At 38.2% G+C, this 14,172-nt stretch overlaps 1 protein-coding gene across 3 annotated transcripts in view; it reads left to right on the top strand.

Moving 5' to 3' along the window:
* LOC126277981 (RNA-binding protein fusilli-like) overlaps positions 1–14,172 on the top strand; it is a 442,836-nt gene that overhangs the window by 423,132 nt on the left and 5,532 nt on the right. For all 3 annotated transcript variants that reach the window (XM_049977643.1, XM_049977645.1, XM_049977644.1), the window contains exon 11: positions 6,165–6,398. In XM_049977643.1, coding sequence (XP_049833600.1) covers positions 6,165–6,398 — 234 coding nt within the window. The remainder of the gene's footprint in view (positions 1–6,164; positions 6,399–14,172) is intronic.

Below are 14,172 nucleotides of genomic sequence, written 5' to 3'. Positions count from 1 at the left end.
GTCGAAGGCCTCCATCCAGTCACTCGTCGACCAGTCTGTTCAGGCATAAGAAAAGTTGTGAACAGAAAAATCGCCGGGTCTGGATGGAATCCCAATTCGCTTTTACAGACGGTACTCGTCCTTATTGATCCCTTCTTAGCTTTCACTATTGTGAATCTCTCGCCAGGTGCAAAGTCGCAAGCTACTGCTCTAAAGTGCGGGTGACTCTGACACAATAGGGTAAAAGAACGGATCCGCAAAACATTACGGACCAGTATCCTTAACAATGATTTACAGCAGAAGGCTTTGAGCACATTCTGAGTTCGAATATAATAAATATCTGCGAGACACAAAACGACGGATTAAGAAGCATCACGCGTGTGTAACTTGGCGTGCCTTTCTCTCACACCACGGCGAAGGGTAACAGGTAAATTCCATTCTCCTAGATCTCCGGAAAGCTTTTGACACGGTGCCCCGCTGCATACTGTTACCGGCGATAAGAACGTAAGGAATAAATTCCCAGATATGTAAGTAGCTTGAAGGCTTCTTAAGTAATAGAACGTAGCACGTGGTCCTCGACGGCGAGTATTGATAAGAAACAAGGGTATGGTCAGGAGTGCTCAGGAAATTTTGGTAGAACCGCCCTTGTACGTATCTGAATGTTATGAGGACAGACAGGGTGAGCAGCAATCTACTGCTGATTGCTGATGGTGCTGTGGTCTGCGGGAAGGTGTCGTCGATGAGTGAATGGAGGAAGATACGAGATGACGTAGGCGGTATTTCTACTGGGTGTGATTAATGGGAACATGTTCCAATGTAGAAAAATTTAAATTTAAGGCAAGTGACTAGGAAAAACAATTATGTAATATTAGAAAACATCACAAAGCGATGTGAAATGGAACGAGCACTTAACGTCGGTAGAAGGGAAGGCGAATGGTCAGCTTCGGTTACTGCCTTACACTTCGTGTAAGGTCCGTAAGGACAAGACAAGAGGAATTAGGGCTCATACGGAGGCATAGACAGTCGTCTTTACGTCCTCCATTTGCGGGTGGAACGGGATAAGAATGACTAGTAGTGGCACAAGGTCCCCTCCGCCATGCACCATTTAATGGCATGGAGATTCAGACACAGACCGCTTCCTTAAGTGGTTGTGTCGTCACTCATACGCTCGGCAGCTTCATTTCATTTTTTTTTTTTTATCGTATGAGCCACGCGTTGTTACAAAGCACTAAAATCCCAAATATTTTGACAATGGAAATGAAGTCCCATCCTCCTTGACAGAGCGTAGGGGAACGGTGTAGGAGACCTGCAACCGCCGTACTATGCAAGGTCCTAATGGAGGTGGTTTGCCGTTGCCTTCTTCCGACCGTAATGGGGATAAATGACGATGATAAACACAACACCCAGTCATCTCGGGGCAGGTGAAAATCCCTGACCCCGATGGGAATCGAACCCAGGACCCCGTGCTCTGGAAGTGAGAACGCCTCCGCCAGACCACGAGCTGCGGAAATTCTGACTTTAGAAATGTAAATTTAATTTTGCTTAATTTTCTATATTTTTGTAGTATTTTAACATTTTACTTCATTTTTATAGTTTTGTGTTTAACAAACAATTCATTCCTTTAATGTTGGCAAGAGCAAACAGTACGTGTGCCTCTGGGGAAAAACGTAACAATGTTGCTCGAAAACGTACTCGTGCACAATGGCAATAAACTGGTAGCTCATCTCCTCATTGTCGTTGTCTCGTCGCTTACTGTTGTTACATCTTTCCAGTTAATGGTATTGAAAGATATATAATTATATTTTGCACCAATATTGTGACGAACTTGACTGTCCAGTCGTGAAATATCGATATTCATGTGTCGATCTTTTATTCGTAGATACGTTGTTGAAACTATAGGGAAATATCAGAATGCACACTCCATTTGTTTCAGCAAATGTTGGAAGATTTTCTAACTACAGGCACGTGTTTTCTGTCAACAGATGTTCCCTCACTTTCGAGGTGGTCTGCACGCTGTCATGCACTACAATAGGTATAAGATGTTTATACTGCAATTTTCGGTACATTTTCAAAAACGAGATTTCTTGCAGAAAAACAGCGATTTCAAATCAGTTATTTTTTTATAATTTAAGACCCAACACACTACATAATTTTTCAATACTCTACCTATTTTTATAACTAACTTTACATATATTTTATATAATTTTTACGTAATTCATCGATATTTTCAGGTCATTTTAGTAATTATTTTCGCGGTATTTTAGACCACAAAATCCTAGTTTTGCGGCCTTCGTATTTCAGGTTCGTAAACTGCACGAATTTTCATTAGGATTACTGCCCGCTTCCCTACATCCCCCCCTCCCGACCCCTTTGCCTCCTGCTGGCACCATGCTGAGGTTGGTTGTCACTAGAGACCGGATTGTATGCATCATAAAAATCTTCAGATATGCATGAAAAATGCTTAAAATGCAAAAAAAGTGTCGAAATATGCAATCAAATAATAAAAAACATGCTAGTTACTGCGTGCATTAGATCTCAAAGTGGAACCTGTGCATTTCAATTACGAGGAAGAGCGACGGCCACGCAAAAAATCAGTACATTTAGAACGCTGGTATCATTTTCTGAATACTTTCTGGTAGAGGTTAGGAAGGAGGCCTTTCGTGGATTAAAGTTTGCAAGATGGGGACGCATTTCGTGTTCAAGAATTGTTCCTTCTTTGGTATAGTTGACATTAGCAAGCTGATGCGATGCGAGTGTGAGTCGCAGCGAAACAATCTGTATGTAGGGACCGATTTTGAGATCGTATCACACGCAGAGCGGCACGATCAAAAATATTTAATTTAAAAATCAACATACAATCGTGAATTTTGTGAACCGCACAAACTTTTAATTAATACTATTGGACCAAAGCATCATTTACCATTTATTTTCCATTTTTCTACTGTTGTAAGCATATACGACCAAGTACTGTTCCAAATATTCGGATTGTAAGACTGTATCCTCGATCACTCAAAACATTTGTATAGTCAGAAAAAGACCGTTCTACATCAACTGAGGTAACTGGGCAGTATTTGAATCTGAGTGCTATATTGGCACTTATTGTTTCTGGTAAATGTTCACCCGTCGCATTAACAAAATTATCAATTTGGCACAATGGTTCAAAGCCTGGGTTTTTGTTTAAAATGTTTTCAAACATTTCTTTAAATTTTCACGGGAATACCTCCGGCAATTAGGAGTTCAATAGAATAATTTTATTCATTAACCGAACAGATTCATTCAACGCCAAACCTTCAGCGTCAAGATGTAAATACTTACTGTACACGGGAAAAATGAAAGCCAGTCACAGCAGTGTCTTTTTTTATGCCGCATTCATTAAAAGCTTCGTTGCACTAGCAAACTGCCAAAGCCTCTGTACTAACGAAGTCGTTTGCTACCCTCTAGTGGCATCGAAATGTTTATTGTAAAACACAACTTTGACGCACGTACCCCAACCAGTTACCACTGGTTCGAGAGGTAAAGGCACAGTAGCTACTTTTTCTTTGCAGGTCTTGATGCGAGCAGAAGCCTTTAGAAACACGTTCTTTGTGGATGAAATCAGTTTATTTACATTCACGCACGTGGAACGTACTTCTTCAACAAGGCGATGTACTCCGTAAGCAGCACGTCACATGAATGAAATTGGAATAAAATACTCGGAGGGCTTTTCCTGCTTTGATCATATAAGGAACAGCATCAGAAATAAATACTAACACCCTTTCATCTGCAGAAGATTCTGGAAATCTTTTTCTAATACCCTCCTTCACAAATCTGGTGATCGTAGAATGACTTAATTTCAAGCTCTTTGCAGGCCGCTAAATAGGGAGGATTCGGCTCTTCTTTTAAAGCACTAACAATTAAATTTTCAACGTAACGGCCACATAGTCTGGATTTCGTCAACTGAAATCCAGATAATTCTGTCCTTGAGATCATTGTGTATTTCTTCCAGTTACGTAAATTGTCGGCATGTAATTTTTACCTAGTGGTGATTCATCTGATATATTTTGTTTTAACAACAATATTTGCGCAGGAAGCCTTTGAGGATAGGATTTGCAAGTTTATGAAGAATATAGCTTGCAATGAATGCTTCACATAGATCCATGTTAATCCGACTTTTTCGGTTACCTTTGGACAAATCTCTGCTATTGCAGATTGCTACTGTCGGTGGTTGTTGTCGTGGATCTTTCTTAAAAATTCCTGCGATATTAAGACTTGGCTTGACATGCTGGTCTATGTGATACTTTTTTGACGAAACGTTTTTAACGCAGACTCGACAATATAAAACAGTTCCGTCATATGCAAATGTTCTAGGATGGCCAGCTACCCATGAACGACGCGTCTGTCTGTCTTCTTCTTCTTTTTTTTTTTTTTTTTTTTTTTCGTTCAGCTGTGTAGGAGTAAACAGAAAGCTAAACAGAAACTGGACGTGCGACTAAAAGCTTTCGTACTTTATATTTCAATTGTTGCCGGCGCGTATAGTATGACAGCGGAACCAGATACCGCCCGTCTTAAGTTTTTAAAATATCATAGAGCGGAAATATGCATCGTCACTAGTTTTTAGTTAAAATATACACTATCCGGTGAAAAGGAACCAAATATGCTTATGCAACATGCAAATGCATATAATCCGGTTTCTAGTTATCACTGATTCCTATTCATCGTTGGTCACCCATGTAGCTAAAGAATTTTGTTTACCTGTTTATGCCCACTCCATTTGTCAAATGCGTGTTCATGTTCTCTCTCTCTCTCTCCTCCTCCTCCTCCTCCTCCTCCTCCTCCTCCTCCTCCTCCTCCTCCTCCTCAACAGATGGAAAATTTGGAAATTTGTAGCAAGGTCTTAACAGGACCAAACTGCTGAGGTCATCGGTCCCTAAGCTTATGCACTACTTAAATCTGACTTAAATTAACTTACGCTAAGGACAACAAAAAAACACACACACACGCCCAAGGGAGAACTCTAACCTCCGAAGGGGTGAGCCGCACAGGCCGTGACAAGGCGACTAAGACGCAAGGACCTCCAATAGTTGCCAGTTCGTACTGTATTTTCCATCAGGTTTAGAGCAACGTGACTGTCTTTTTTGTTAGTAAGTACTGCATGATTGGCCTGATATTGGGCAAACATAACTTTATTATTATTATTGTTGTTATTACTGTTACAAGACGTACAAAGCTGAGAATATCGTGTAGGGCCTTGCCTTGTAGTGCTTTCCTCGCGGAGCAGAGTAACGAGACCTATAGGAAGAAGCGAAAATAAGGAAGTGACAGTTTTGCAGCATGAAGAGCTCGAGGCCTTCGATAGTTAAGATGCAGAGTAAACTGATTAACTCGTAATCGGATGTTGGTCAGTTCACCTTACAGCCAGATACTGGGAGGATGAGGACAGGGGATTTGATGGGGAAAAGGTCGGTAGGAGCGCCCGCTTGCCTGCAGTGTACCGCCACGCAGCAAGCCACTTGCGGTGACGTCAGAGATGAGAGATCCAGCACGCATTAGGCGTCATTAAACGGCTCGACTGTGATAGGAGAATGGGGCGTCCGGGCAGCTTATGTAGGCGCCATGCCGACCGATATTCGTTTTGCGGGAAACTCTGCACATGTTGGATCAAGTACGTGGTATGACAAGTGTTTCCTATTTTGTCAGCCTTCTCCTGTACGACCTTGGATGGCACGGTTTATTACGGCTGAGGAAACTGCCAACGATCGGGGAACATACGACTGTATCCTTATGTTTAACAACACAGCAATTTATTTTCTGCAACACTTTCGGTTGCTCGGCTCAAAATCATTCTTTTTTTTTTCATATGCAGCGCTAGCGTAAAGCACGAAGTATGTTTCATTTCTTTCAAAGCAGCACCGTGTGGTAGTAGACAAAATATTACGATGTCAACAAGGTAAACAGTCTAAGGACACTTGGCTCGCAAAATACATTTGTGCCGCGGTTCTGTATGACTTTGGGACACGATATTTAATTTTTAAAATTATGTAAATGGCTTTCCTGCAGAGTTCATGAATTCCTCACAAATGTTTTTGGACGGTGTTTACTAGCACCCTGTTATCAGTTTGACAGTTATCACTTTCAATTAGCAGTGTCTTATGAAATGACTATTTAAATGTTTTTATCCAATTTTGTTCAATTTTTCATTGTCACAGGTGTTGAATCGATCTATGGATCCTAAAACGTATGAGCAGCAACAGCCACTAATAGCACAAATTCCACAAGTGCCTTTGCTCCCTCAGCACATTATTACTTCCGGGACTCGGAAAGACTGCATAAGACTGCGAGGGCTTCCATATGAAGCTCAGGTTGAACATATACTGGAATTTCTTGGAGAACATGCCAAAAGTATTGTCTTTCAAGGGGTCCATATGGTCTATAATGCACAGGTAAGACTTGCTACTTCCACTTAATATAATATTTAGTCTCAGATATTTTTGCTTCGTGTTACTTACACAGTGTAAAGAATGTGGGAAACTGGAGCAGTTACGTTCCTAATGAGAGACATTGCACTGTCAGTAATCTATTCCCCTTCAAACAGCTGCTATGCTTCTTGAACAGAAGTAGATGAGAAAAAATTGCACCAATATATTTTGTAAAGGTCGTATGATGAAGATCATAATTAGGGAAAGGAAATTGTGTGTGTCTACCACCAAGACCTGCCATAGGTCTGAATCCAATTGGTGGTGCATAAAAATGACTTTTTTTTAAAAAAAAAAAAGAAATACGGCATTTAGAAAATATGAAGCTTTGTATACAGTGTTAATTGGCACTGTTATTTAAATTACACTTGTCTTGTTGGCTGTATCACTATACCATGAGCATAAATGTTTTATTTTAAGGCAAATGTATTACACTACATGTGATCAGCTTAATCATTTAAGTGCATGTCAACATTATTTTAAATCAGCTCACAGTAAAATAGTTGTAAGTAACAGTAAATGAAGTCACTGACAAATTATTTGTGTTACCTTAATGTTCATTGGATAAAAGGTGACAATGTGTTGTACAGCATATTGTTCTGCAATTTTTTGTGTTTATTATTTAGGTGATGCCACAAGGAAGAGAGAGATACATAAAAAATAATTACAAATTGGATGTATAAATATGTGAAACATCAGAAACAGCATAGTGACATCTTTATATAAATATTATACATCAACATAGAGCTACTTTTAACTACAGTATGGATTCTGTAAGGGCGAGGTGATGTTTTGTGGCATAGTAGCTACCATAAAACATGATACTTTAAGATGGTGCATTATTAAAAGTTTTTTTTTAATCATCTGGACTTGTACACACAACATACTAAAGTGTCAGAGAGGTCACAAGTTGGACCATTCTTTTTTTATTTTAAAAGTCATTACCTTTAACAAATTTTCCTGTATTTCACATGGAAAGGTATTGATATTAAGATATCCACTTTTGGAACTTTGATACAATAATCCTTGTAAGAACAGCACTAAATTAGTGATTTTTTTAGTTGTTCAGTGGATCTATAACCTGTTCACAATTGCAGAAGTCTTGGTATCAAAATCTTTATAATGTGGCTTACTTTAACCATGAAATGTTACTTGTAATTTCTCGTTCTTAACATCCTAGGCATTTTCCAGAAATAGGATTTAAATGTTATATATCTTTAGTGTGTTCTGTAGGTACAGGCTGCACTTCAGTGTGTTTCATTTGAGATTCTGTATTGTCTAAGATTTGCTAACCACCTCACAGATTCTTCTCCATCCCTTAGCTGTGTACTGTAGTGTTTAGAAAATGACATTGTTTCCTGCAGGACCATAAGTAGATTGAAGGTCATACTCATTGAAGGTTCTGAAACTTTGTTGATTTCACACTTTTTGATCTATGAATATCTGGCATGCACTGTACAGTAGCTATATGTCTAGAATAATGTTAAATTTCTGTTGACACCTTTTACATTGATGAATGTGTAACACAAAAATATATGCAGAAGCAAAAGATAGTTACTGTCTGTTATATAAGGATGGATAGACATCTTGTAAGTTCCAACATATTTTGATGATGAAATGAATTTTGTGAACAAGTAGTATGAATAGCAAATAAAAATGAGTGATTGTGGCTTGGTGAGTGCAAAATAACAACCATTCATGTTGGTTGGTTGGAGGGTTAATTGGTTGGTTTGTTGCAAGAATCAGTTATACAATTAATCAAGATGATTTGGAACGAGTTGCTTTACATTCACATTACACAATCATATAAATATGACAATAAGTTGACTGCTTGTTAGCGGTTGTTCTGTTTTATTTAAAAAAAATACATATTAATAATTGCAGCCCAGCACCTTTTACACACAATAAAAACAGAAATTCTTCTGTGGAGTACGAGCTGTCAAGGATCAACGGTTTCACTTTGTTTTCAGATTTAACTAGACACCTGTCAGACATTTTACATAATTTCATAACTGATCAAAAATTATGGTGACAATGCTGTGCACCCCTTCTTCTGCTAAAGATGACCTTAATTTGTAATAATGAACGTCACTTTTTCATGTGGAATTGTAATAGTGTAGATCAGAGTTCATTTTGAACAGTTGTGGATTATTTACAACAAGCTTCATGCTGGAATCAGTATACAGTGAAGCAGTAGTCAAAGTACATAATTCCTTGCACAGTAATGAAAACTCCCTTTCTTAAAGAAGGAAAAGTATTCCATTTGCCATTTTTGAACGAAAGTACACAAAATGAAAACTTACTGCTTCCTATCTCCTCAAGGTTTACTATGATTTGAAGCAGAAATGTAGCTGAACTGAATTGTTCTAAAAGTTCCATAATGTATGTTTTTGGACATTACAAAATGGGCAACAACAATATTGACAACTAAAATCTTTGAATTTCGCACCTAGTTATTATTTCTGCACCATGTGTTAAACTTATCATTGAGTTATTGCCTCAAGATATGCAGAATGGGTTATGTTGTGTTTTTTAGATGAGAGAGAGAGAGAGAGAGAGAGAGAGAGAGAGAGAGAGAGAGAGAGAGAGAGAGAGAGAGAGAGACCATTTACAGAAAACCACTCAGTTATTTTCAAGAAAATTATTTACTATTTATTCTGTTATTGTATATTTGTTTGGATTGATTACAGTTGTAATCATCTGCAAAAAGAACTCCTTGTGGTCATTATGTATTAGATAGAATTGCAGATATAAGATTGAGCCATGTGGAACCATGGGAGTGATTTCTCCTCATTCAGAAAAATCACCCCTGCTTACATTAGATGAACTTTTAAGTAAAAATACTGCAGTCTTTTGTTTCTAGACAACATTATCCATTGGTGGGCTATAATGTCAGTTACATAAAATCAGTTTTTTGTGATTCAAAGAGTCAGATTCTTTAGATACGTCAAAGAAAATACCAGTTCATACTATTTTGTTATTTAATGCTTGTAAAGTTTTGTTGGTGACTGTGAAAAGGAATTCACAACTGAACAGTTCTTCAGAAATCCCAACTGTGATTACTGAGGATATTATTGTTACTCAGAAGGGAAACTATTCAACAACATACCACTGTCTCAAAAATTATGGAAAGTGTCTGTAGTGAAATAGCTCATTAGTTACAGACATCTCTCCTATCACCTTACAGAGGGGTTTAAGAACTTTAATTTACCGAGAGAAATACTCAGAATTACATTGGCAATGAATTATTTTACTGAAGGTATTACATTATTATTAAAATGCTGCAGCTGCTGATCTTAATTTCAAATGTATTAATTTTGATTATCTATCTTGAATGTGTTTTATTTTGGCTATTTTTCCAGTTATTGAAAATGAACTTCAGACCCTGCGATCATAATCATTTCAATAAGAGATTGAGAGAATAAGCTTATAAGCAATATGCCTTCTTGAAAAAATTTATGAAATACATTATGCTTTGTCTTCTCTCCCCTTGTAAAGCAAATTGTAATGGAAAGTCAGTTAAATAGGAAAAATATCAACAGAAAATCACTCAAGTTCTTGATTAGTGAAACTATAGTTTTTGTCTTCTGAATAATAGTGAATGAAACCTTAAATGGTTTCAGAATTTCTACTATGAGATACTCAGTTTTACATCCCTGGAATTAACATCTTCTCTACTTAAAAGATTTTTATTGGAAAGTGCAAATGAAAAAGAATTAAACGTGTAAAGGAAAAATATGCCAGTTACTCAAAGTATGTGGCACTGGAGGAAATTATTAAAAGAAAAATAACTGGTTTTAAACAGTTTGTGCTTCAATCATCCCAATGAATGGAATGATGATACATGAAAACATGCTGAAGGTGGCCAGTGTCAAAGATTTCTCTGCTTCTAACGGTGGACTGACAGGCTGAAGCAGCAGTATAATGTGGTCTGGGGGAGAAAATAGTGTGAATGTAGAAGTGAATGGCAGAATGCTGAGTTTAAAGTATTTACATATGATTGTGTATCTTAAGTTATCGACATCAGTTAAACCAGTCTCTTCTTCAGTGCCCTTCTGAATAAGGCACTTGTTTTTAAAGCTGAAAATTACCTTTGAGAGAAACCACAGTAAAGCTCATCTCTCAGTAATTTTAGTTGAGAGTACTGATGAATCGGGAAAGATGAACCACTCTGCGCATGGCAAATTATATAACCACGTTGTTTTAAAAATGTGGAAACATTGCTTAAACGTGGTAGTCTTCAGAGCTTTTTGAAAAATTGTCTCATACATTTGACATAAAATGTGAGCGTATAATAGCAGATGTCTTCTGGGGTGCAGTGTTTCACTGCACTTTCTAAAAACATAATTTTACAGCCACAATTATTGCCATCAAACTGAACCAGCAAGCTGCAACCCTCAGATTTTGGTGTTAACCATACTTCCAAAATATGCCATTGGAAATCATTGTCCACAATGCATTCAGTGGAATTGCGCCTATAAAGAACCTGATGCTCTATAAGTATCCAGTCTGGAAGCTCTGAGCTAAAAAACAGAGACTTGGTTGGAGGTTAAGGAGTCCATCATCTCAAATTGCTGCTGTAAATAAGTGAATCTATCCTACCATGTGTTGTAAATAAAATAGAAAGAAACTTCCACATGGGAAAAATATATTAAAAACAAAGATTCCAAGACTTGCCAAGCAGGAAAGTGCCAGTAGACAGGCACAATAAAATAACAGACACACACACACACTCAAAATTTCTAGCTTTCCCACCCACGGTTGCTTTCCTGAAGAAGCAACCGTTGGTTGCGAAAGCTAGAAATTTTGTGTGTGTGTTTGTGTGTTATTTCATTGTGCCTGTCTACTGGCGCTTTCCCGCTTGGTAAGTCTTGGAATCTTTGTTTTTAATATATTTCTACCATGTGTTGTTGTTGTTGTTGTTGTTGTTGTTGTTGTTGTGGTCTTCAGTCCTGAGACTGGTTTGATGCAGCTCTCCATGCTACTCTATTCTGTGCAATTTCTTCATCTCACAGTACTTACTGCAACCTACATCCTTCTGAATCGGCTTAGTGCATCCATCTCTTGGTCTCCCTCTACGATTTTGACCCTCCACACTGTCATCCAATACTAAATTGGTGATCCGTTCACGCCTCAGAACATGTCCTACCAACCGATCCCTTCTTCTAGTCAAGTTGTGCCACAGACTTCTCTTCTCCCCAATCCTATTCAATACATCATTAGTTATGTGATCTACCCATCTAATCTTCAGCATTCTACTGTAGCACCACATTTAGAAAGCATCTATACTCGATGTTAACAAATTTCTCTTCTTCAGAAACGCTTTCCTTGCCATTGCCAGTCTACATTTTATATCCTCTCTACTTCGACCATCATCAGTTATTTTGCTCTCCAAATAGCAAAACTCCTTTACTACTTTAAGTGTCTCATTTCCTAATCTGATTCCCTCAGCATCACCCGACGTAATTCGACTACATTCCATTATCCTCGTTTTGCTTTTGTTGATGTTCATCTTATATCCTCCTTTCAAGACACTGTCCATTCCGTTCAACTGCTCTTCCAAGTCCTTTGCTGTTTTTGAGAGAATTACAATGTCATCGGCAAACCTCAAAGTTTTTATTTCTTCCCCATGGATTTTAATACCTACTCAGAATTTTTCTTTTGATTTGTTTACTGCTTGCTCAATATACAGGTTGAATAAAATCGGGGATAGGCTAAACCCTGTCTCACTCCCTCCCCAACCACTGCTTCCCCTTCATGCACCTCGAGTCTTATAACTGCCATCTGGTTTCTATACAAATTGTAAATAGCCTTTTGCTCCCTGTATTTTACTCCTGCCACCTTCAGAATTTGAAAGAGAGTATTCCAGTCAACATTGTCAAAAGCTTTCTCTAAGTCTACAAATGCTAGAAATGTAGGTTTGCCTTTCCTTAATCTAGATCCTAAGACAAGTCGTAGGGTCAGTATTGCCTCACGTGATCGAATATTTCTATGGAATCCAAACTGATCTTCTCCGAGGTCGACTTCTACTAGTTTTTCCTTCATCTGTAAAGAATTTGTGTTAGTATTTTGCAGCCATGACTTATTAAACTGATAGTTCAGTAATTTTCACATCTGTCAGCACCTGCTTTCTTTGGGATTGGAATTATTATAGTCTTCTTGAAGCCTGAGGGTATTCCACCTGTCTCATATATTTTGCTCACCAGATGGTAGAGTTTTATCCCAAGGCTGTCAGTTGTTCTGATGGAATGTTGTATACTCCTGGGGCCTTGTTTCGACTCAGGTCTTAGTGCACCGTTAAACTCTTTACGCAGTATCATGTCTCCCATTTCACCTTCATCTACACCCTCTTCCATTTCCAAAATATTGTTCTGAAGTACATCGCCCTTGTACAGACCCTCTAATATACTCCTTCCCCCTTTCTGCTTTCCCTTCTTTACTGAGAACTGGGTTTCCATCTGAACTCTTGATATTCATACAAGTGGTTCTCTTTTCTCCAAAGGTCTCTTTAATTTTCCTGTAGGCAGAATCTATCTTGCCCCTAATGAGATAAGCCTCTACATCCTTACATTTGTCCTCTAGCTTAGCCATTTTGCATTTCCTGTCGATCTCATTTTTGAGATGTTTGTATACCTTTTTGCCTGCTTCATTTACTGCATTTTTATATTTTCTCCTTTAATCAATTAAATTCAATATTTCTTTTGTTACCCAAGGATTTCTACTAGCCTTGGCTTTTTACCTACTTAATTCTCTGCTGCCTTCACTACTTCATCCCTCGAAGCTACCCATTCTTCTGCTACTGTATTTCATTCCCCCATTCCTGTCAATTGTTCCCGTATGCTCTCCCTGAAACATTGTACAACCTCTGGTTTAGTCAGTTTATCCAGGTCCCATCTCCTTAAATTCCCACCTTTTTGCAGTTTCTTCAGTTTTATTCTACAGTTCATAACCAATAGATTGTGATCAGAGTCCACATCTGCCCCTGGAAATGTCTTACAATTTAAAACCTGGTTCCTAAATCTCTGTCGTACCATTATATAACATCTATCTGAAACCTGTCAGTATCTCCAGGCTTCTTCCATGTATACAGCCTTCTTTTATGATTCTTGAACCAAGTGTTAGCTATGATTAAGTTGTGCTCTGTGCAAAATTCTATCAGGGGGGGGGGGGGGGGGCTCCCCTTTCATTTTGCACCCCCATTCCATGTTCATCTACTACGTTTCCTTCTCTCCCTTTTCCTCCTACTGAATTCCAGTCACCCATGTCTATTAAATTTTCATCTCCATTCACTACCTGAATAATTTCTTTTATTTCGTCATACATTTCTTCAATTTCTTCATCATCTGCAGAGCTAGTTGGCATATAAACTTGTACTACTGTTGTAGGCATGGGCTTCATGTCTATCTTGGCCACAATAATTTGTTCACTATTCTGTTTGTAGTAGCTTACCCACACTCCTATTTTTTTTATTCATTTTTAAAGCTACTCCTGCACTACCCCTACTTGATTTTGTATCCTGCCATATCTAGGTAGAAATAATGACTGCTATCAGGTTGAGGTTCCAGTTGGAATGTCCCCTGCAAGAAGTTGCAGATAATGTTGTCATTGGTGTGATAGTGATGTGACAGTGATGGACCGTACATTGCAGGTAAATATGTGGAATTGATTGCAAAGAAAATGTTACTGCTGCAGATGTATTTTAGAATGCATTTATAAATTACAAAACCACATATAAACTTCA

This window comes from Schistocerca gregaria, chromosome 6 (assembly GCF_023897955.1).
Source record: "Schistocerca gregaria isolate iqSchGreg1 chromosome 6, iqSchGreg1.2, whole genome shotgun sequence".
In the NCBI taxonomy this organism is placed as follows: domain Eukaryota; kingdom Metazoa; phylum Arthropoda; class Insecta; order Orthoptera; family Acrididae; genus Schistocerca; species Schistocerca gregaria.
Note: the sequence above shows the minus strand (reverse complement) of the source record. Positions and strands in the feature narration are given on the sequence as shown.